General features: G+C 40.1%; 1 protein-coding gene across 1 annotated transcript in view; it reads right to left on the minus strand.

Moving 5' to 3' along the window:
- Positions 1-25196, minus strand: part of LOC135523452 (CUB and sushi domain-containing protein 1-like) — a 422532-nt gene that overhangs the window by 247829 nt on the left and 149507 nt on the right. Inside the window, exon 3 of the mRNA XM_064950127.1 lies at positions 10523-10635. Within this exon, the coding sequence (XP_064806199.1) occupies positions 10523-10635 (113 nt within the window). The remainder of the gene's footprint in view (positions 1-10522; positions 10636-25196) is intronic.

Consider the following 25196-nt stretch of genomic DNA (forward strand, 5'->3'; position numbering starts at 1 on the left):
ATGATTAATTTAGCGATTCCCAAGTGGAGGAATATTTTTTGAATGGAGAGGACATGTTTTGGACTGGTAAATTCTTCTCATGCTAATGCTCTTTTTTGAAATTAATAATCTAAAATTTTATTTGTGATTTTATTTTATTTTAGAAGCAATATATAAAAATGTAATGTGAATGAAATTTGAGATGCGTGTGTCGTGACATGACTTCATTCATCTGATGACTGTTACTTATTTTATCAGCTAACTATGTTTAATTGATACTCGATTAAATTAATCATGTAACAATTAACTCATTAGGAATTTGGTGCACTACGGGATAAGTTGTTTAATGAGTTGCCATCTCCCGAATTAACACAAGAATATATAGATATCATAACAGTCAGTAATTAATCATTTCCTCATATCAGTCTCATTCTGAATGTCGTAGACTTTTTAAATCTGCACAAACCCGGGTCTCACTGATCATTCCGTACCACACATATTGATTTGATTATTTATTTACTAACACTAAATCATAACATAGGATACACACATGGTATAGGTTAGTGATTGGAAAATTAATACGACAACAGCAAGTCCCTCGCGGACTAACACAATATGACACTTGTTACGCAAGATGGAGATTTAAAAAGAGAGAGAGAGAGAGAGAGAGAGAGAGAGAGAGAGAGAGAGAGAGAAAGAAAGATAAGCAACACTTGGATACTTTTGTAAAGAACTAGTTTAGCCCTAATACCTTGCCCCAAACTGTTGTTCCTTTGGGTAAGAAGTAATGTAATGATGTACTTAAGTGTTGATGGTCTTCCTCGTGTATCTCTGTTGGGCCCTCTTCAGATGACCTTGTCTTTCGTTCTCAGGTGTAAGTCTCTGATTGTCCACAAGAGGTCACAATGTCCTTCTTAGTTGTCTGTCTACTTGCACTCGTTCTGTAAAAGTGGTCTCCTTAGGACGGCTAATGCGCCTTGTCGTTGATCCCAGAGTGGTCATGAAAGCAGTGTAGGACACAATGATTTAAAGAGAATAACCAGAGGTTCTTTTGTCTTCTTAAACCTTGTGCTGCATTCCGGGGTCGTGGACAATTGTAGACCTAGCTGCAGCTGTGGTCCATTTTAGTCTGATATGTTAATTCATAACTCAAATGCTTTATACCTATACGTCATTGGTTACACTTGAAAAGGGGATGTTTGCAAATGTATGGAAGCATGCGAACCTGGTCCTATTCTGAAAGACTGCAAAGAAACCATTACTCCTGCCAATAGTCGACCAATTAGTCTCCTCCCTACACTCAGTAAGATATTGGAGGGTATTGTGAGTAGACAAATGTGGGAGTACATGGAAAAGAATGATCTGATTACAGCCAATCAGCATGCTTATCGTAAAAAAACATTCCACTACCACTGCATTGGTTGACATGACTGACCAGTGGCTCAATGCTATGGATAATGACAAGTTTGTGGGTGTACTATTTTTAGATTTCAGTGCAGCATTTGATTTAGTGGATCATTAAATAATTTTGACAAAATTAATTCATTATGGTTTAACGGAGGTAGCATTGAATTGGGTACAGTCATATCTAACTGACAGGAAACAGTCCACCTATATCAATGGTTAATTTTCTTCCCCTCGTGTGTTAAACTGTGGAATACCGCAGGGCAGCTGCCTTGGGCCACATCTTTATTTAATATATACCAACGATCTTCCCTATGCCTTAGCTGAAACTAAAGCTACTATATTTGCAGATGATACTACAATTTATGCAGCAAGACAAGAATATCTGGGAGTGGGTTTGCCAAAACAAACTTGTTTTCAAGAAAACCAAAGTTATGTTGGTCTGTTCAACTAGGAAAAGGCCAAAACAGCATGGGATAAAATTAAGTATGAGAGGAGTACAAATTGAAGAAGTGGCAGAAACCAAACTATTGGGAGTGCAGCTAGACAACTGCTTATCATGGTCATTTCAAATAACTAATCTATGTAAAAAATATATATATTAAAACAGCATGCATAATCAGAAGGATAGCTAAATATTTACCAGGAAAAATTATTCAGCAAATAACACAAGCATTAATTGAGAGTCAGGTGAACTAGTTAGGAGGCTGCAGAATGCACAGAGCAAAGCAGCAAGGATTTAATTAAGGTGGAGCAATGGTTCTGTTGCAGTCATGCGCAGTGTTCTTGGTTGGTCATCAATCGACAGGATAATTGAAAAAAAACATGCTTATTTTATTTCATAATATACATCATTTAAAACGGCCAAGTTCTATTCACAACGGTATTCAGTTGGTAAGAGACAGACATTCCGTAAATACTAGGGATAGATTGTCCACCATCTATCTATACGTTATCCAGACAGAAAAGAGAAATAGGCAAAATAACATTTAGATTTAGAACAATAAAGAAATGGAATAAATTAACTGAGCAAACTAGAAACCTGTCACGTTCTGACCTTAGTTCCTTTGTTTTGTCTTTGTTTTAGTATGGTCAGGGCTTGAGTTGGGGTGGGCAGTCTATGTTCCTTTTTCTATAATTTGGGATTGGCCTGGTAGGGTTCTCAATCAGCGGCAGCTGTCAATCGTTGTCTCTGATTGAGAACCATACTTAGGTAGCCTGGTTTCACTTTTGAATTGTGGGCGATTATTATCTGTGTCTGTGTGTTCCACACGGAACTGTTTCGGTTTTAGTTATTTCACGTGGTTATTTTGTATTTTTCTGTGTTCTATTAAAAGTATCATGAACACTTACCAAGCTGCGCATTGGTCCTCCGATCCTACTTCCTACTACTCCTCGTCAGAGGAGGAAGAAGACCGTTACAAAACCTTTCAATATATAAATTTAAACATGATTTTAAAACAATTTAAATATAATACATAGAAATGTTGTGGGACTATAGTAGATGAAGAATCAATATTTCTTAGATTGAGTATTTATTGGGTCATTGTGTTAGTATATTATGTATGTTTGTAATCCCGAGGTTAAAGAATCATTTTTAAGCATTGAGAACATTGAGACATGGATTTTGTATGTGTGTCATTCAGAGGGTGAATAGGCAAGTCAAAAGTTTGAAGTGCCTTTGAATGGCTTATGGTAGTCGGTGCTAGATGCACCGGTTTGTGTCGTGTCAAGAACTGCAAAGCTCCTGGGGTTTTCACGCTCAGTTTCCTGTGTGTATCAAGAATGGTCCACCACCCAAAGGATGTCCACTCAAACTTGACACAACTGTGGGAAGCACTGACGTCAATATGGGCCAGCATCCTTGTGGAATGCATTCAATACCGTAGAGGGGGGGTGCAACTCAATATTATCTTAATGTTTGGTATACTCGGTGTAGATATACAGTACCATCAAATGTGTCAAAGACTATGTTAATAAGTATTTGGACAAAGACTGAGCAGGACATAATTCCACACAATTCTGAGGGGAAACTAGACTACCTGTATACCTGGAAACTAGACTGGCATTACAGGTTGGCTTTTCTCATGAGGAAACACATGGATAGACTGTTAATTATGAAAGGGAATATAGAGATCAGCTTGAACATGAAGATCAAAAAATCTGCAGTCATATAAAATTGATTAATTCCATTCAATGTTTCTGTAGTGGTTTTCTGTAATGTTTCTGTAGTGGTAGTACCATCAATGTGTTATGCCTCGATAATAGAAAACGGTACCATCCTACTGGGCACAAACTGGTTGAATCAACGTTGTTTCCACGTCATTGCAAAGAAATGACATTGAACTATTGTGGAATAGACGTTGAATTGATGTCTGTGCCCAGTGGGATCTGTTTGTTATTCGTCGATAAAGGGCCATGAACTCAAGGACTCAATTCAACTACTATGTGGTCTGGACAGCGCGAAAGACCTCAGACATGTATAGATTAACTGAAAAAAATGTACACACATTCAACAGGAAAATAATATATTTTAAAATTGTGCCAAAGGCCGCCCTCTCCTACTACAGTGACTCTAGCCCTTAGTATTTGGTCATTTGACTTCTAATTCACATCAACGTCTCAAGTTAAAAGTTAAAAGCCATTTGAATGACTCTGCAGAAAATAGTTGGTCCATTCAGTCACAGTTTCAAGGAAGCATCCCTCTCTTTTTAATGCAAAATGCTACTTCCATCTATACCAGCTACTTTTATTTTTTATTCTATTTTAAATTTCAGTCTAAAATGTGGACAACGTGTTAGAGCTGTGCTCCCATAGCGGAGCCAAGTGTTCTTTACACCTGCTGAATGTGAAATGTCCGTGGTCCCAGATGACCCTTGAAGGTTTTTACCCCTACTGATCTGTCATGGCCTCTATGGATAGTTAAAAATATATATATATTTCACCTTTATTTAACCAGGTAGGCTAGTTGAGAACAAGTTCTCATTTACAACTGCGACCTGGCCAAGATAAAGCATATCAGTGTGAACAGACAGCAACAGAGTTACACATGGAGTAAACAATAAACAAATCAATAACAGAGTAGAAAACAAAACAAAAAAAACAAAAAAAGGAGTCTATATACATTGCATGAGCAGGTAGGCAAATAATTACAATTTTAGCAGATTAACACTGGAGTGATAAATGATCAAATGGTCATGTGCAGGTAGAGATACTGATGTGCAAAAGAGCAGAAAAGTAAATAAATAAAAAAAGTATGGGGATGAGGTAGGTAAATTGGGTGGGCTATTTAATGATGGACTATGTACAGCTGCAGCGATCGGTTAGCTGCTCAGATAGCAGATGTTTAAAGTTGGTGAGGGAGATAAAAGTCTCCAACTTCAACGATTTTTGCAATTCGTTCCAGTCACAGGCAGCAGAGAACTGGAAGGAAAGGCGGCCAAATGAGGTGTTGGCTTTAGGGATGATCAGTGAGATACACCTGCTGGAGCTCGTGCTACGGGTGGGTGTTGCCATCGTGACCAGTGAACTGAGATAAGGCGGAGCTTTACCTAGCATGGACTTGTAGGTGAGCCCATGAGGGTCACTGTTGACTGAGCCAGGGAGTAACATCATTGTGTATTTCCACTATGAGCAGAACATCAGTCTATGAGTTCAGAACTAGAGTGCTTTCATTTCTGCAATTTCGGCATGGCATTTTCTGACATATACAGTACCTGAATATTATTATATATTATTGCAGCTTGGAGTGAGACAATCTGAACATCGCTACTGTATTATTGGTTATGGTATCAAATAAAAAATCCACAAAAAAGTTTAGAGAAATATAGAAATGTTGATACAGAAATGAAATGCTTTTTTCTGATGTTACAAATCCTTTCGACTTGTGGAGTTCACTAAAGCAGCTCCCTTAGGCTGGTGGCCCAGATAGAAGGATGAGCAAAATCAGTGTAAAGGTGTGAGCAGCTTTTCAGCAACAACTTAAAACATGAACTCCAAGAGGCAGTTTGAATTTTATTGGATATGAAAGGCACTCTGTCTTGGAGTTTGTCCTTGAGAGTCGATATAAGGATCTGTCATTAAAACCACAAACACTCGGCACTGATTGATCTGAATACCAATGTCGATTCTTCCCCATACTGTAAATACCAATACATTCACATAATGTGAATTAATGTGTTTCTAAATTGTAGATAAAAGCCACAAGGTTTGTGAATGTTAAATATTCACATGGATCTTCAAGGAGTTTAACCGTATCTGTGTGCACTGTGCTTTTATCATTCAAATGACTTCTGTTTCATAGCTTGGCCATTAATGGGATTAGCTCACCTCACACTATTGGCCTTCCAATATGTCCAAGCCATCATTTTATTTAACAGGCAATAGTCTATCATTCTTTGAATGCTCTGCAGCACTTGATTATTGCCTCTCAGGCTTTTTTCAATATGATATATCATTATGGCTCTAAACGAGGCTGTTGCAATATAAATACCCATGAGGTATAGAATTCCTTATAAGGTACATAACAAAAAGAAGAATATCAGCAAGATGCAGCAGTAAACATCCTCCTCATGGAAATAGTAAACAGGCCTATATTCCCCGTTAATGTAATGGGGAATTAGCCTACAGGATCCTGTTGAGGATGATCCCCTGTAAATATTTTTTTTTTGCGGGACTGAACTAATGATAAATGAGTCAAATAATGCTGAGTGCTTGACTCTTGTTCTGTGGGATCTGAAACCAATGTAAATTACAGTATGTGTGGTTGTGTATCTAAGTTTAAGTGATGTAGCATATCGCTTTTCATGCCTTCAACATTCACAGATTTACACAAACCACACACCAATACATGCACATGCATAAGCTGCGACTAACTGCAATACAACATTATAATTGTTTTGAAGGATTAACCTTTTGGCAGTTTAACATAACATTAACACTGATACCGCCTTATAATTATCTTGGCATTTAAAACAATGGGTTCCATGTTTCCTCTCCTGCTTGGTTGTATTCTCTCTGATGTTGCTGTTTGTTCCTTCTATACTGAACAAAAATATACACACAACATGCAACAATTTCAAAGACTTAACTGAGTTACAGTTGAAATAAGGAAATCAGTCAATTTAAATAAATTCATTAGGCCCTAATCTATGGATTTCACATGACCTGCAAATCCGATATGCATCTTTTGGTCACAGATACCTTAAATAAAAAGGTAGGAGCATGGATCAGAAAACCAGTATCTGGTTTACCAGTCAGTATCTGGTGTGACCGCCATTTGCCTCATGCAGCACGACACATCTCCATCGCATAGAGTTGATCAGGCTGTTGATTGTGGCCTGTGAAGGTTGTCCCACTCCTCTTCAATGGCTGTGCGAAGTTGATGGATATTGGCCGGAGCTGGAACACGCTGTCATGCGTGTCGATCCAGAGCATCCCGAACCTGCTCAATGGGTGGCATGTCTGGTATGCAGGCCATGGAAGAACTGGGACATTTTCAGTTTCCAGGAATTGTGTATAGATCCTTGCGACATGGAGCTGTGCATTATCATGCTGAAACATGAGGTGATGGTGGTGGATAAATGGCACGACAATTTGCATCAGGATCTCGTCACGTTATCTCTGTGCATTCAAATTGCCATCGATAAATGCAATTATGTTTGTTGGCCGTAGCTTATGCTTGCCCATACCATAACCCCCACCGCCACCATGGGCACTCTGTTCACAACGTTTACATCAGCAAACCGCTCGCCTACACGATGCCATGCACACGGTCAACGGTTGTGAGGCCAGTAGGACTTACTGCCAACTTCACTAAAATGATGTTGGAGGTGGCTTATGGTAGAGAATTTAACATTACATTCTCTGGCAACAGTTCTGGTGGACAATCCTACAGTCAGAATGCCAATTGCACGCGCCCTCAAAACTTGAGACATCTGTGGCATTGTGTTGTGTGACAAAACTGCACATTTTAGATTGGCCTTTCATTGTCCCCAGCACCAGGTGCACCTGTGTAATGGTCATGCTGTTTAATCAGCTTCTCCATATGCCACACCGGTCAGGTGGATGGATTGTTTTGGAAAAGGAGAAATGTATGTAACAAATTTGAGCACAATGAATTTCTGTGATCTTTTATTTCAGCTCATGAAACATGGGACCAACATTTTATATGTTGCGTTTATATTTATGTTTTGTGTATTTTGTCTCAGAGAATATTTCCAGCAAATAATATTCCAATATTTTTACAGTTGATTTTAAAACGTCTTCATGCTGCACTATGCAAGAAAGGTAAAGAAATCCCTTGACAAGAGACTCAAAGGGATGATTCAAAGTGGCACATGGATTTAAATCCATCCAATCAAGCAAGGTTTGCCAACTTTAGTGCTTTGAAGATGGCATTTTGTTGGTTGAAGTTAGTATTATGGGGAGCAATATCTCTAACAAACAGGAGAGCTGTTGTTCATGGGCACTTTCTCTGTACTATCTAGTACAGATTGATTCACACCTAGGTGTAACAGATAACCGGTGGGGCTCCTGTGCATTTTCCAAAGTAATCTTTTCAAAGATAATTTGAGGAAAGTTACTATTTTTACATTGGTCTAATATGAGAGATGCCACTTCTTAGATTATTGTTGTCGCTCAACTTGGACTGTATTTTAACTTTAAGTGTGTGTCCCCGTAGAGCCTTAAGACTAAAAGGCTGAGTAAAATAGCATATTTGTATGCTACTGTGGACCTCTAAAATATATATTTTAATTGCAACAACATAGTAGCCCAATTATTTCATAAAATAAAATATTAGTGGCAATGATTGCGCGGCAGGTGCGGCAGGGTAGCCTAGTGGTTAGAGTGGTGGACTAGTAACCGGAAGGTTGCGAGTTCAATCCCCCGAGCTAACAAGGTACAAATCTGTCGTTCTGCCCCTGAACAGGCAGTTAACCCACTGTTCCCAGGCCATCAATGAAAATAAGAATTTGTTCTTAACTGACTTGCCTAGTTAAATAAAGGTAAAATAAAAAATAAAAATTACAATGGGCTCACAAAGATGAAATATTGGTTTTCGTCCTCTTAATTTGCCATGATTTCAGAGCACCATGACGGCAGATAAGTCCAACTGCTTAACATATATACTGATAATGTTCCAAAACATGAAATTATGGTGCACAACAAGTAATAATGGTTCCAAAACATGTAATATAGTTCAAAAACATGTAATAATGGTTCCAAAACACGTAATGTGGTTCCAAAACACGTAATGTGGTTCCAAAACACAGCTTTTGTCTTGTCAGAACAGGTTTGTGTTCTCAATTAGCTTCAACAATAGTAAACCAATTAGCAAACATAGCTATTTCTGATTCCTAAGAACATCCGGGGAGGGAAATACGCTGCAAGGTTCTAAATCCATCTCGCAGACACTGCTGTACCAATCAAGACTCTGCAGGCAAATAGATTACAATTACTCAAGTGTAATGGCCCATAAATCACAAACTAAGGGCTGTTGGGAAAACCTGCAGGTTGCATAGTTGGATGACATCATATCTCAATTTCAACTGCAATAAAATGAAAATGACAAACACAATGCTTCCAAAATAACTTTAGTTACCATCAATACTATCAACACTCTAGGGGTCCATTAACGCCCTCCATCATAACAATGGTTGTGACACTTTCATCAATGAAATCATAGCCTGTATCAGAATTCTCTAAAATCTAAGACAAAATCTACAGTCAATTTCGATTTAGACTCCAATGGTTACATGGAATATCGATCTTTGTCAGCTTAAATGGAATCCATTCAAGCAACCAGAAGAAACGCCCATATTAAAACTCCATCAACCTGATGGATAGGCTATTAATGTTCTGAGAGGGCAGCCACTAATGCATAATAAAAATAAGATTTGACGTTAACCTAGAATGCAACACAGTTCTTCTTCTATGTGGAGAAATGAAGCAAATGTAAAGATAACACAATCTTGCTAATCTTATTCATGCTGCAACATACAGCAGCTGTAGCTAATTCTGAGGCAGTGGTTAGACTAGTACTTAAATTTGATTCAAAAACAGTATGTTAAGATATTAGGAAATAGTGTTCTGATACAACCAACATTAGCTTAGCCTATCATGCTTCATTATTTCATTATCACTCACAGTAAGACGTATCTCACTCTACACACAATAAAAACATAAAGTACTTCAGACATTGTCACAACCAGCAACAATTGATGTTACCAAACGAGATTGATATTCCATTTAGGGAATTGAGTTTTGGTATTCACTCAAAACCCTGTAGCAATAACAAAACTCTGAATCCCTAGAGATGAAAATGTTCAGAAGGAGGAATAAAAAAGAAAATAAAAAAAGAAAGCTTATCCTTACAAAGGTTTACGAGCAAAGTGCCATGCTCGTGCATCATTCACAGCCTAGGTCCCAGGGTCTCATGAGGGCTCATGAAGTTTGCTGCAGTGTATGCCAGCCTGAGAGTTGTTTTCTTACAAGGGGGGTGAGTTGAGACTCCAGTGATATTAGACTTCATGGAAAATATATGAGATGTTGTGGTTTGTGCTGTATACTGTGTGAAACTGACTATATGGGCTTTGTAATGACCCTAGTTTGATACAGTCAACTGAAACTCACATGAAATGCCACAGCTATCAACCACAGGTTTAATCATGTAAACTTTAAACTGAAACATGTACTTAGCAGATGAAATCTCTGCACAAGGCTTAAACAGTAACCAATTGACATGTCCTGAAGAGGTGTACGTTAAGTGCACACTAATTAGCAGTGTTCATCATACGAAATGCACCCCGCTCTCTGAAAGCATATTAATATGCTGATTTTGAGACACCGATTCATGAATTACCCTATAATACAATAATAACATAGTCATTTATATATTTTATTTTCAGGATCTGTGGCCCATGGGGGAATCAAACAAATTACTCTGGCACAGCAATCACAATCCACCGCCAACTTAGCCATTGAAAGAACTCAATATAGAATAGAAAAACAAGTCAATAGTTAGACAATTACCATTTTGTTAACACAAATATTTTTTTAACCCTTTTTGTTAACCCTCTCTTACATCAAGTCAGCCAGGTTTTTAATTGGAGAAATAATCAATAATAATAGGTCTTACCTTCATAAATTGCTTTAAATCCTTGTGCACTCACAGCAAAATCTGTTGTGAACCAAAGGGCCATTATTGACCCTGTGCTCACAATAGGTGACGGCAACATGAAGCCAGATAACCTGCAAAGAGAGAAATGTTACATTACATTTAGTAATTGTTATCAAATAATTAAGTACTTTGCATTATTGTTAGTGGTCTCAGATTTGTGCTGTGGTCATGTTGCAAATGTGAACTGTTTTCATAGAAAGACAGTTTTCAGAAAATGAAACAAAATGCTTTACACTCAGCAGAAAAGGCAATGACATCAGGCACACAATAACAGGGAACAAGAACAGAAGGACCATAGCATTGCTAGACCGGTTCAAGGACCCTTTAGCAAAGACCCAGCCTTCACTGGGATCAAACACAAGCACATTCTGATGAGATCGTGTCACAGAAACTGTGTAGAAATAAATCCAACTGATTTTCCCTGGACGCTCACATCTCTAGTGTCCACATTCAATTATAGATAAAGCTTCACAAAATGTGTATAGCTGCGTGTGGGGCACTCACAACTTTTTATTTCCTAGAACAAGTACAGACTGGTCAGATACTACTTCCAAAATGGCCGTCCGGTACTTGTTGTACCGACCCGTTAATGCACATGCCAAGATAATTAGGCTGCCAAAAATAAGTAGAGTGAAAGTAGCTAATGTTGCTAATTTAGCTAATGTAGCTAACTTCTAACAATCCAAAAAGTGTTACTGAACAGAGTACCAATCAAATACATTATATTTTCTCGATAATAAGACATTATTGTTGATTTGTGACAATAAGATTTAGGTACAAACACCTAGTAACCTACTTCAATAGTATGGGGTCAAACAAGCTAAATTTACATTTGAGTGATTTAGCAACCACTTTTATTCAGAGCGATTTACAGGAGCGATTAGGATTAAGTGCCTTGCTCAATAACACTTTTTTCAGAGTCAGCTCGGGAATATGAATCAGCCACCTGTTACTAGCCCAACACGCTTAACCACTAGGCTACCTGCCACCCTAGTTTGCCTATAATCTTTGTTCAACCCATCAAGCTAAGAGTTGTAAAGTCTGTAAAAATATGGTAGTACAGCCCTAATCCATCACGTCTATCCAAGAATAATTTCACAGAAGGAGGCTTTTAATCCTTTCTCAATGACAACCATTCTCAAGGCTGATATGAATCATACTAGTCAATGAAATGAAACACTTACCATAGATATTTCCTAGCTACCAATGGCATCCCTCTACTTCTAGTGTAGCATGTTCCCAGACTGTTGTATGCAGTCCTTGTTTCCATTAGAGTATATACTCTGTCATGCCTTTTTTTTATATCAACTACCGTTCAAAAGTTTGGAGTCACTTAGAAATGTACTTGTTTTTGAAAGAAAAGCATTTTTTTTGTCCATTAAAATCACATCAAATTGATCCGAAATACAGTGTAGACATTGTTAATGTTGTAAATGACTATTGTAGCTGGAAACGGTTGATTTTTATGGAATGTCTACATAGGCGTACGGAGGCCCAATATCAGCAACCATCACTCCTGTGTTCCAATGGCACGTTGTGTTAGCTAATCCAAGTTTATAATTTTAAAGGCTAATTGATCATTAGTAAACCCTTTTGCAATTATGTTAGCACTGAAAACTGTTGTGCTGATTAAGGAAGCAATAAAACTGGCCTCCTTTAGACTAGTTGAGGATCTGGAGCATCAGCATTTGTGAGTTCGATTACAGGCTCAAAATAGTACCCGCAAAACACCAGTCTCAGCATCAACAAGCAACCCCAAACCTTTGAACGGTAGTGTATATTTGTAAGTCGCTCTGGATAAGAGCGTCTGCTAAATGACTTAAATGTAATGTAAATGTATATTCTTTTTTTATACCGATTTTCTCCCCAATTGGTAGTTACAGTTTTGTCCCATTACTGCAACTCCCGTACAGACTCGGGAGAGGCGAAGGTCGAGAGCCATGCATTCTCCAAAACACAACACTGCCAAGTCACACTGATTCTTGACACACTGCTCGCTTAACCCAGAATCCAGACACACCGTCCAACTGGCAACTGTGCATGTGCCTAGCTCACCACACAAGTCGCTAGAGCGCGATGGGACAAGGACATTCCAGCCAGCAAACCCTCCCCTAACCCTGATGATGCTGGGCCAATTGTGCGCCGCCTCATGGGTCTCCTGGGCGCAGCCGGCTGCGAGACAGCCCGGGATCGAACCCGTATTGGTAGTAATGCCTTGTAGTGCCCTAAACCTCTGTGCCACATGGAAGATGCCCGGCAAGTCTTTGATGAAGCATTCATTTTCCCATATTGTTATGTCCCCCCCCCGCTGCAATGTTTACCACTAATGGTTTGATTCCCTCACCTGTGAGACATACTTTATGTTTTCCACAGCTACTAAAAATGCCATAGCCTCTGTTAGCTCACCAATGGCTGTCCACACACAGGCTATTACCGGTAAAATAGATTGACAGGTAATATGACTCAATCCCTTAAATGCCACACTATTTAATATATGCAACATGAGCCACCCAGTCTTCATTACCCAGTCTCTAATCCAAACAATCAAACTAATTCAGACACAGGCGTCCGCTCCAGAAACATGTTGCAAGCTTTGCTTGTGGAGCACGACAGGTAGGTAGCCTAGCAGTTAACAGCATTGGGCGAGTAACCAAAAGGTTGCTGGTTTAAATCCCTGAGCTGACAAGGTGAAAAATCTGTTGATGTGTTCTTGATTGAGCAAGGCACTTAACCCTTGTCGCTCCATATCAGAGCGTCTGCTAAATGACTAAAATATCAAATGAGTACAGAAGACCAACAAGGTGTTAAACGGTTTACACTGAGGATGATTGTGTGGACATCTGAGATGTCCTTGTGAAAACCTCTGACAATAACATTGGTTTCAGGCCTTTGTTAACTTATCTAGTTATACTCTACAGAAAATGGCTGTGTATTCTGTCAACAATACGCGTATGTCCTTATTTAAATATTGACAACACTATTTGTTCAAATGAAGGGATACCACCCTGAACAGCTTCAACTCACTGAAACACCATCTATGCACCCTTCATTCAATTAGAATAGGCTCCTTATCCTTGCTTGACATTGAATGATTGTTTTGGTTAACTTTCAGTTCCTCTTGGCGAATCACTTGAAAAGTTGTCTAAGAGTCAAAATGCATGAAATAAGTGGGTTCTCCGTCACCTCAAAGGCGAGACCCTTGAGTAAATGCAGCACTTGTTCACAGATGAAAACTCCTGATTAGCAGCTGCACTGACAACAGATCTGAAAAGAGAATTCTTATTGACGCTGCCATGGTCACATCACCATACTTTGGAAGCACACAATTAATTAGATGGTAATTGTTGTTATATGGATAATCTTTGAATAAGCACACCGGAACTGAGGACTAGGAGGACATATTCAGGACATTCTCTTTAGTTTGTCAATCAGTCTTAACGAAGAAGGGGAGTAACGAAAAAATCTGAGTAATGATAACAGCAAGAATAATGCCAGGGTCTGGTCACAGAGATTGTGTTAGGGGTTAGTGGTCCACCATCACTCCATTTCAAATGGAGCAGTGGCAGATTGAAAACATTGTTTTCTTAGAATCAACAGACTGTTGGATCACTGTTTAACAGAAACTTTCTGCAAGTAGAGACAGTTATGGGGTTGAAGCACTTAGATGCATGTTGTCAGCTTTCGCTCTTGGGTTATACAACCTCCTCATCAAGTACAAAGAACCAAGTACAATAACTACGGTACATTGCTAACATTAACAAATGAACCTAAACTTGTGTCAATGGAGTTCTTAGAGCCTGGATGCTGTATAGCATGGTCAACTGATGTGTATACCATCGTTGGCCAATACCATTGTACCTACAGTTGGATAGATTGAGTTATTAATTACAAACAGCGCTATGGCCTGATTTGCCAGTTCATCATTTAGAAATGAACTTGGGCTTCTTAGTAATCCGTTTAGGACTTTTGGACTGGATGTATTTTTGCAGTTTGCAAACAGATGCCAGATTGGTGCTGAAAGGCTATAGTGTCACTGAGCTCTCGTGCCAGTCAGATTATTTTATTAGAGTCCACAACAGAGCTAGTCCCGTGTAGCACAGTTGGTAGAGCATGGTGCTTGCAACGCCAGGGTTGTGGGTTGGATTCCGGCAGGTGACCAGTATGAAAAGAAAGTATGAAAATGTTTGCTCTGGATGAGAGCTTCTGCTAATTGATGTTAATGTAAGCTGTGAAGCTGCTACTCTAAGGGGGTCAGTACAGTGTGCATTAGCTCAGAGAGAACATGGGACTTGGCTCCATTTGAAATGACTGAGCCGGCCTTTCTCTTCACTGACAGAAGATTCATTCACCTTTAAGACTTCTATCGATCCCTTTAATGATAATTTCTAAAGTATTTTCAGAAGTATAGCAATATATTCTTCACAGATTATCTAACGTCCTCGTTTGATAATTAATTAATTTGTTAAAACCTATACTTAAGTTTACAGGCTTACACATAGTTAGTTCCGGGTTTATACATCCTCTCTACTGATCACTGTGGCCATGCATCTTTAAAGGAAAAAAAGGTACAGAAGTCCAAAGATCATACATCCTTGCTCTTGTCTCGTTTGGCTCAGATTCTTGAGCTGAATAATAAAATAAACGTGGAGTAACTAAGTGATCAGTTAGTCATGCACACAACTGTGTCCGATTACTGCAAACTTTCTTAGAACTCCCTCCCTTTTAAAGTGGCTTGATCTGGAGCTTGATTGCAATGCATCTCAATGGACTCCATGCAAAAGAACAATGCATTGTGTGGAATAAAGTCAGGCAGCTCTGAAATTACCTTTATATTCTGTGATGGGGGTTCCTAGAAATGAGAGCTGCATGCATAATTGCACTGGTGAACACGGATTATTAGATTATGATAGCTGAACTCTGAATGTCTGTCTTACAAGTCTTCAGTGGTGTATTTTAAGTGAATGGTGAGGCCTTTTCAAGGTATGCACTTTTTCATTTCCAGTATTTGCCATGTTATTATCATGCTGTATAAAATTGTGTTTTAATGAAATCACTCTGATTGATGTGTTGATGAAGAATCAAATATGTAGATTTATAAGAGACTTGCCATTAAATATTTCAAAACCATTGACCAATAACCTCTTGAATTCACCAGGAATTCTCTTGCCACCCACACATCTATTCAAAAAGGACCTTCATCAGGGAATTAAAGAGAGAAAGTTCACTGAGACTAATGCCGTCAGAAAGACATGTCTCATAATGAAAAAAATACTCTGATTATCAAGTGTCTGAGAAATCAGTTCCGCTTAGGCTTTGCCGTTCGACTCTTTAAATTCCTCAAAGCATTCTTTAAAGTCAATTTGTCTCGAGTGTAATACCTCTGTGGGGGCCACAAAGAAGTAGCTACAATGTCAAGCCTTTTGTTTCAGTTCAAGGTAAGGAAAGCAGTGCAGTTCCCTCGACCCTATTCATATTGCCAGGTATCACTTCAAGAGTGTTCCATAAGGGCAGCTTCGCCTCGCAAAGAATATCATTGGCTCTCTTAGAAGAGGTTTAGTTTTCTGGCTTTGGGAAGCTCTCGACTGAACAATAACAGTCATAGAAATAAGTATATTGCGATTTCATATTGCGAAGATTCAAGTTGCAGGAATTCTCAGTACTGGGTTATTCTGTTTTCTTATTCACATGGTATTATAGAACTGTTCTCTTAATCTTTCTGCAGCCTGGTATGTGAAGAGGCATCTCAGCAGTCCACAATGTGTTCACACCTCAGTCACAGACACAGCAGCTGATTATAGATTTTCAACCAAGTGTTTTGTTAGAGTATTTTTATTAATTTTATTTCAAAATTCACATTTTGAGATGAACCGGAGAAAAAGATTAGTTGACAGAGACAGCTATTGTGGATTCAGAACTTAATCTAACAGGGAAATCAACAACTTTACATCATGAAACATAATCATCAGCCAGGCAAAAGTCATTAATAAAAGTACAATGAAATCTAAGTAATTTCCTTCTGTGTTTCGAAACCCTCAAACTATATTACATCAGCTGCAAGGTGCATTACATCAGCTGCAAGGTGCATTACATCAGCTGCAAGGTGTATTACATCAGCTGCAAGGTGTATTACATCAGCTGCAAGGTGTATTACATCAGCTGCAAGGTGTATTACATCAGCTGCAAGGTGTATTACATCAGCTGCAAGGTGTATTACATCAGCTGCAAGGTGTATTACATCAGCTGCAAGGTGTATTACATCAGCTGCAAGGTGTATTACATCAGCTGCAAGGTGTATTACATCAATTGCAAGGTGCATTACATCAGCTGCAAGGTGTATTACATCAGCTCCAAGGGGTATTACATCAGCTGCAAGGTGTATTACATCAGCTGCAAGGTGTATTACATCAGCTGCAAGGTGTATTACATCAGCTGCAAGGTGTATTACATCAGCTGCAAGGTGTATTACATCAGATGCAAGGTGTATTACATCAGATGCAAGGTGTATTACATCAATTGCAAGGTGCATTATATCAGCTGCAAGGTGTATTACATCAGATGCAAGGTGTATTACATCAGATGCAAGGTGTATTACATCAATTGCAAGGTGCATTATATCAGCTGCAAGGTGCATTACATCAGCTGCAAGGTGCATTACATCAGCTGCAAGGTGCATTATATCAGCTGCAAGGTGTATTACATCAATTGCAAGGTGCATTACATCAGCTGCAATCAATATGTTTTGCCACACAATGGACAAGTGTCTTAGAAATACACCCCAATATACAGAATAGTGAATCATGAAATGGACACCAGCTGTACACTCTTAGAAAAAAAGGTTCCAAAAGGGTTCTTCTATCCCCATATAGGAGAAGCTTTTTGGTTCCAGGTTCCCTTTTTTTTGGTTCCCTTCTTGATTCAACATAGAACCCAAAAGGGTTCTAACTGCAACCAAATCATAACCCTTTAATGTTCTAGACAGCACTTTTTTTCTAAGAGTGCACCATTTTTGTCATCCTGCAAAAAGATGAGCACGCCATTAGAGCCCACCAATGGTGTAGTCAACATATATTGGTATATCTATCACATGGCTCAGCAAGCCTCTCCTTTACTCACAGTACAAGCGCATCAATCATAGGAGTCAAACACAAAATCTGTTCTCTGTTACAGAATTAAATTCCCTGACAGTACTCTCTACACCCCCCAGCACTGATACACTGTTATTTGGGTTGTTAACTGGATTCGTTCTGACATTCTGGATTTCTTGTTTCTCGTTTTTTATTATTATTTGTGTACTTGTTTGAAAAATTTCCTGCACTGTTAGAAGCTAGTAACACAAGCATTTCACTGCACCCGCTATAACATATGCTAAACTGTGTACACGACCAATAAACTTGGATTTGATCCGTGACTTCTGATACAAACCAATACAAAGGAATATAGTGTGATACAGATGTAGGATCTTAATTTGATCACTCTGTTGTTGCAGAAAACTTGTCGTGTATTCAAGGCTTAAAAAGGCTTTGTAATTTCAACCCCTACAAAATGTCCATTGGTTATAACCCACACAATATTTCACATGTCCTGTTGCTGCAAGAGTATTTTCCTGCTGTGAGAAACTGTTCAAAATATGATCCAACATCTGTATCTTGGATGATTGTTTCTCAATGATGAGAATGACTGATAGCAAGAACTTCAGCATATTGAGAAATAGTCATAACATTGTTGCAGGAAAGTGGTGTGTTTGTGGCAATACTTTCTGCATAGTACACATTATAGGATCAAATAACCAAACAAGGAAAAACACTAAGATACAAAGTCACAACAGGTGACTAAATACAAAGCTGTCTGTCTGTCTGTCTGCCTGCCTGCCTGCCTGCCTGCCTGACTGACTGCCTGCCTGACTGCCACCCTGTCTGTCTGCCTCCCTGTCTGCCTGTCTGTCTGTTTGTCTGCCTGCCTGCCTGCCTGCCTGTCTGCCTGTCTGCCTGTCTGCCTGTCTGCCTGTCTGCCTGTCTGTCTGTATAAGCTACTGCTCCAAGCTATTTTCATAAAAATCTAAAGTAGGGCAAGAGAATATTCACATGATGCCACCCACTCACGCACAACCTGAAAAATACAATAAATAAAATAGTCTCTGTGGGGATGAAATGCATTATTTGACAAACCATTATTAAAAACAATATTGTATTCTGTACTAATAGAGCACTGTTCTTCAGTTGTCTGTCAATCCAAAAAGTCACTAATGCCATGACATGTGGGGAATAGTAGTGTCCATAGGAAGAGTTGAAATGTGATTTATCTTTTCTTGCTCACAAACACTAGGCCTGGCCAGAGCCTCTTGGTAAACACAAACACTGAAATGCATATATTAGTGATATGTCTGAAATGCACATAGAATTATTTACATTGGCATGATGTATCACGCATGGCCTAGCTTTTATTGACAAGATAGTCAACTGACCACAAAGGCGGAAGGCATGCAAGGGGAGGTGAGACAGGCGTGAATGAGAGGGCAGATACGCGTGTGAACAATAGACACAACTCCGACAGAAAATATTATATCAGTGCATTTGTAACATCGACACTGTCTCTCATAGACATCCAAACAAAAAATGCCCACTTGGTCTGCTTATCGCTGTTTACTCGCAATGACAGATTTTGGGTGGAGTTAATCCTCTCGCTTCGCCTCTTCCTCTCTGGCACATGTCAACAGAGAGGAAGAGGCGAAATGAGAGGGATAACTGGACCCAAAATCTATCTTGTCCAGCAGGTGCCGTTTTCTATTATTTTCGCTCACCAAGCGAGGAGTTTTTGTATGGAGGTCAATGAGTGTGTTGAATTTGGTCAACAAAAAATGTTACGGCTTATTTTCTTAGTGAGGCTTATTTGATGTAATAGAAGTTCAGTAATGATTAGGTTGTTACGAGTGTACTCATAACTAGGACACGTGACATCCCGGCAACTTTGAGAAAAAACTATTCATATCGGAGTTGTGCCGAGTCTTCACTAGTTACCCACACCCATAAAGTCATAAACCCCACCTTTCCAGTCAAATCAAATGGTATTTGTCACATGTGCCGAATACAACAGGTGAAAATGCAGTGAAATGCTTACTTACAAGCCCTTAATCAACAATACAGTTTTAAGAAAAAGTTAAGAAAAATACTAAAATAAATAAATAAAAGTAACAAATAATGAAAGAGCAGCAGTAAAATAACAATAGCGAGGCTAAATACAGGAGGTACCGGTACAGAGTCAATGTGCGGGGGCACCGGTTAGTCGAGGTAATTGAGGTAATATGTACATATAGGTAGAGTTATTAAATGACTATGCATAGATAATAACAGAGAGTAGGGCCTTCCTTTAAGGGCCTTGCCTGGTGTAGAGGTCCTGGATGGCAGGAAGCTTGGCCCCAGTGATGTACTACCCTCTGTACTGCCTTGGGGTCGCAGGCCGAGCAGTTGACATACAGGGCATTGACGCAACCAGACAGGATGCTCTCGATTGTGCAGCTGTAGAACCTTTTGAGGATCTGAGGTCCCATGCCAAATCTTGGTGTGCTTGGACCATGTTAGTTTGTTGGTGATGTGGACGCCAAGGAACTTAAAGCTCCCAACCTGCTCCACTACAGCCCCGTCGATGAGAATGGGGGCATAGCCTCCCGGGTGGCGCAGTGGTTAAGGGCGCTGTACTGCAGCGCCAGCTGTGCCATCAGAGAGTCTGGGTTCGCGCCCAGGCTCTGTTGTAACCGGCCGTGACCGGGAGGTCCGTGGGGTGACGCACAATTGGCCTAGTGTCGTCCAGGTTAGGGAGGGCTTAGTCGGTAGGGATGTCCTTGTTTCATTGCGCACCAGCGACTCCTGTGGTGGGACGGGCGCAGTGCGCGCTAACCAAGGTTGCCAGGTACACGGTGTTTCCTCCGGCACATTGGTGCGGCTGGCTTCCGGGTTGGATGTGCGCTGTGTTAAGAAGCAGTGCGGCTGGTTGGGTTGTGTATCGGAGGACGCATGACTTTCAACCTTTGTCTCTCCTGAGCCCGTACGGGAGTTGTAGCAATGAGACAAGATAGTAGCTACTACAACAATTGGATACCATGAAATTGGGGAGAAAAAGGGGTAAAAAACAACAAAAAAGAGAATGGGGGCATGCTCGGTCCTCCTTTTCCTGTAGTCCACAATCATCTCCTTTGTCTTGATGATGGTGAGGGAGAGGTTGTTGTCCTGGCACCACACAATCATGTCTCTGATTTCTTCCTTAAAGGGTGTCTCATTGTTGTCGGTGACCACTGTTGTGTGATCGGAGAACTTAATGACGGTGTTGGAGTCGTGCCTGGCCGTGCAGTCATGAATGAACAGGGAGTACAGGAGGGGAGTGAACACACACCCCTGAAGGGCCCCCGTGTTGAGGATCAGTATGGCAGATGTGTTGTTACCTACCCTTACCACCTGTGGGTGGCCCGTCAGGAAGTCCAGGATCCAGTTTCAGAGGGAGGTGTTTAGTCCCAGGGTCCTTAGCTTAGTGATGAGCGTTGAGGGCATTATCGTTGAGCGCTGAGCTGTAGTCAATGAATAGCATTCTCACATAGGTGTTCCTTTTGTCCAGGTGTGAAAGGGCAGTGTGGAGTGCAATAGAGATTGCACCATCTGTGGATCTGTTGGGGCGGTATGCAAATTTTAGTGGGTCTTGGCAGGTTCCCTTAGTGTTATTGGGCACAGGGACTATGGTGGTCTGCATGAAACATGTTGGTATTACAGACTCAGACAGGGAGACAATCTCTTTCTTAAAATGCGATTTAAACTTAACCATAACCTTTATTACATTGCTAAACGTACGCCTAGCCCTAACCTGAAATGAAGACCAAAAAGCACATTTTGGATTTTCATACATTGTTACGATTACATAGCCAATTTTGACTTTGTGTCTGCTGAAACTAGTGGAAACCATTGTGCCTGTTGTTCAACCGTGTATCTGCCTTCTCATTGGCTAGAAAGGTCCCACTTGATCTTGCCTCCTCCCGACTGCCTTCCATTTTTGAAGACATTTATTTTCATCGTTAGAGCGGCCACTGGAGTATCTGGTCAATATAATGTTTCATCTGTGATTTCCAGCAGCATGTCCACCTGTGAATTGGGTTTCCCTGTCTGTACAACTTACAGTAGGTGTGTATTATGCAAGCTGAGCACATCATATGAAACGATACAGCTGTTGTTGGCACTGTCAAAATAATACCCATTATCTATACTGTCAAATTAAATTAAGGTTAATCACTCTAAACCTATACGCATGGACATGAAGACAGAAAGGGCTATTCCTGAATTCTCAACTTGAAACTCAAGGTCTCTGTGGCTCATTTTGGGGGGAAAGATTATGGAAAGCTTAAAACTGCATAAACTAATGAAGATGACAAGTTGATTAATTAAAGCATGAGGCAAAATAAGTCCAGCATTTGTCTCTGCATGATGCTCCACTGGTCACAGGAGCTGTCCAAACAAAGTGGGGTAATTTTCATATTTCAAAAGCATTCAACTCAAAAATATTAATGTAGGAACGCCAGGGAAGGTTTTATGAAGGTGACTGTGCAGGCACTCCTATTTGAACATGTGAAACACATTTTGTATATGAAAGAGATCAAATGCCCTAAGAAGTTGGATTCATGGACAGGTTAATGCATAGGGAGATATAAAGAGTGAGAGAGAAATAGATAGAAAGAGAAAGAGTGAGAGAGAGAAAGGCAGAGAGAGAGGCAGCGAGAGAGAGATGAGAGAGACAGCGAGAGGAAGAGAGAGAGAGAGAGAGAGGAGAGGCAGAGAGAAAGAGAGTGACAGAGAGAGGAAGAGAAAGGCGGAGGCAGAGAGAGAGATGAGAGACAGTGAGAGGAAGAGAGAGAGAGAGAGAGAGAGAGAAGGAGAGCGACAGAGAGAAGGGGAGTGACAGAGAAGGAGAGTGACAGAGAGAGGAAGAGGAAGATTTCATGTGATGAAATAAATCATCTTATGGTAAAACAGATAAAAGCACTGTCCCTCGTTTTAAGGTCAACCCTGTCATGTGAACTGAACTTTTGTTTTAATATGATGAAACCATTCCTTAATTATTTTTTTCTAAAGGAACATCTAATAGTCAAATCATAGTGTAAAAGCAGGTGAGTTACTTCTACTCTTTGTGGCCATTTTCTGGTGTTTTCTGGTGGAAAACTGAGTAGGTCGAGCATAACAGGTCAGCCCTGTTACCCAGAGATAGACAGCAGTGGAGGCTGTTGAGGGGTGAACGGCTCATAATATTGGCTGGAACGGAGCGAATGGAATGGCATCAAACACATGGAAACCATGTGTTTGATGTATTTGATACCATTCCACGAGCCCATCCTCCCCAATTAAGGTGCTACCAACCTCCTCTGATAGACTGGTTAGGATTGGGGAACACTATGCAAATAGAGTTTGTAACAATATTTACAAGCCTGCAACATTAAATAAATTGAAAATAACCATAAATATATTTCATTATGACAACCCTAGCAATCCCTTCACTACGTTGTCTCAACAAAATCGACTTTTCCTGTCATTAAAGGGACAAATGAGTGTTCTCAAGGGCACACACTTCCATTAGTGTGGTTATTGCAGCAATATCCTCCATCTTTGCAAATTTCACTCAACTGCAGGGCTCAAAGAAACTTAACTGATCATGGCCTAGGGTGGTCTAGCGGTCTAAGCTGCCTCTGGAGGACATGTACTACGTGCCACTGCCAGCATGGGTTTGAATCCTCTTTCACTCTTACCTTTTACCTCTGTCTCTCCTATTCAATAAAAATACAATATAGTTTAAAAAATATTTTCCAAATTAAGAAATGTACCTGCTCGTCGAACATCTCATTCCAAAACCATGGGTATTGTTATGGAGTTGGTCCCCTCTTTTTGCTGATATAACAACAGATCCACTCTTCTAGGAAGGCTTTCCACTAGATGTTGGAACATTGCTGCGGAGATTTCCATTCAGCCACAAGAACAATCGTGAGGATGGACACTGATGTTGGGCGACTAGGCCTGGCTCTCAGTTGCCATTCTAATTCATCCCTAAAGGTGTTCGATGGGGTGTGGTCAGGGCTCTGTGCAGATTTCCTTTCCCTTTAACTAAGGAATCATGAAAACCAGCCCCAGAACATTATTCCTCATCCACCAAACTTTACAGTTGGCACTATGCATTGGGGCAGGTAGCATAATCCTGGCATCCTCCAAACCCAGATTTGTCCATCGGACTGCCAGGTGGTGAAGTGTGTTTCATCACTCCAGAGAATGCGTTTTCACTGCTTTACGAGCTTTACACCACTCCAGCCGACGCTTGGAATTGCGCATGGGGATCTTAGGCTTGTGTGCTGCTGCTCGGCCATGGAAACCCATTTTGTGAAGCTCCGGACAAACAGTTATTGTGCTGACGTTGCTTCCAGAGGCAGTTTGGAACTCGGTAGTGAGTGTTGCAACCAAGGACAGACTATTTTTACATGCTACGCGCTTCGGCAGTCCTGTTCTGTGAGCTTGTGTGGCCTACCACTTAGCGGCTGAGCTGGTGTTGCGCCTAGACATTTCCACTTCACAAAAACACCACTTACAGTTGACCGCGGCAGCCTTAGCAGGGCAGAAATATGACAAACTTACTTGTTGGAAAGGTGGCATGCTATGACAGTGCCATGTTGAAAGTCACTGAGCTCTTCAATGTTTGTCTATGGAGATTGCATGACTGTGAGCTCGATTTTATTCACCTGTCAGCAAAGGGTGGGGCTGAAATAGCCGGATCCACTAATTTGAAGGCGTGCATACATAATTAGTGTATAATTATATGGTGTCATCCCACTGGGAGTTTTACAGCCATCAGCAACAGAGTGACAAAGATAAGCATTTAATATCCACATACTTTTGTATATATTGTGTACATCACTCCAGTGATCATACTTGAGTGCAAGATGGCATAAAACCATGATATCAACATGACCCTCACAGATAATATCATTCCCAATCCATCTTTGAAATGCCTTAATAACAGAGAGACTGCTTCCCCCTTTATCCCATAGAGTGTTATACAATAATCTAACAGAATATTTAGCACAAGCATATGATTCTGAATTTTTGTGGTTTGCATTTTTTCGGCAGCCCAGTTACCAGCTTTGATTGAATTTAGACCCACTGTCACTTGATCACGTAGAATACATTAACCAGCACAATAGGAACAATCATATGTGTCGAATATGCCTGTTAAAACCTGGTGGTTAATCCAAGTAATCCTGATATGGATACAGCAGCAGTTCTGAGAAACATCCCATATTCCATTTTATGTAAAAAAAAATATTTTAAAAAGACAGGGGAAATAGAGAGAGAAAAAAGGCACTTGTCTTTCGCCTGTAGCATTGACTGCTTATAATGTACGTGCTACTATTGTGAAATGTTGTTGTCTCACCTAGCTATTATTATTTATTAATAATAAGTTGTATCAACTTTAATATTGCAGATAGATTGTAGCTTCCATCAATGTAATTTTCTGCATAATTTCCAATCATAATTCTTTGGTAAATATACATATACAGTGCCTTCAGAATGTATTCAGACCCCTTGACTTGTTTCATGTTACAGCCTTATTCTAAAATTAA

The sequence above is a fragment of the Oncorhynchus masou genome, chromosome 31 (assembly GCF_036934945.1).
Source record: "Oncorhynchus masou masou isolate Uvic2021 chromosome 31, UVic_Omas_1.1, whole genome shotgun sequence".
Lineage (NCBI taxonomy): Eukaryota > Metazoa > Chordata > Actinopteri > Salmoniformes > Salmonidae > Oncorhynchus > Oncorhynchus masou.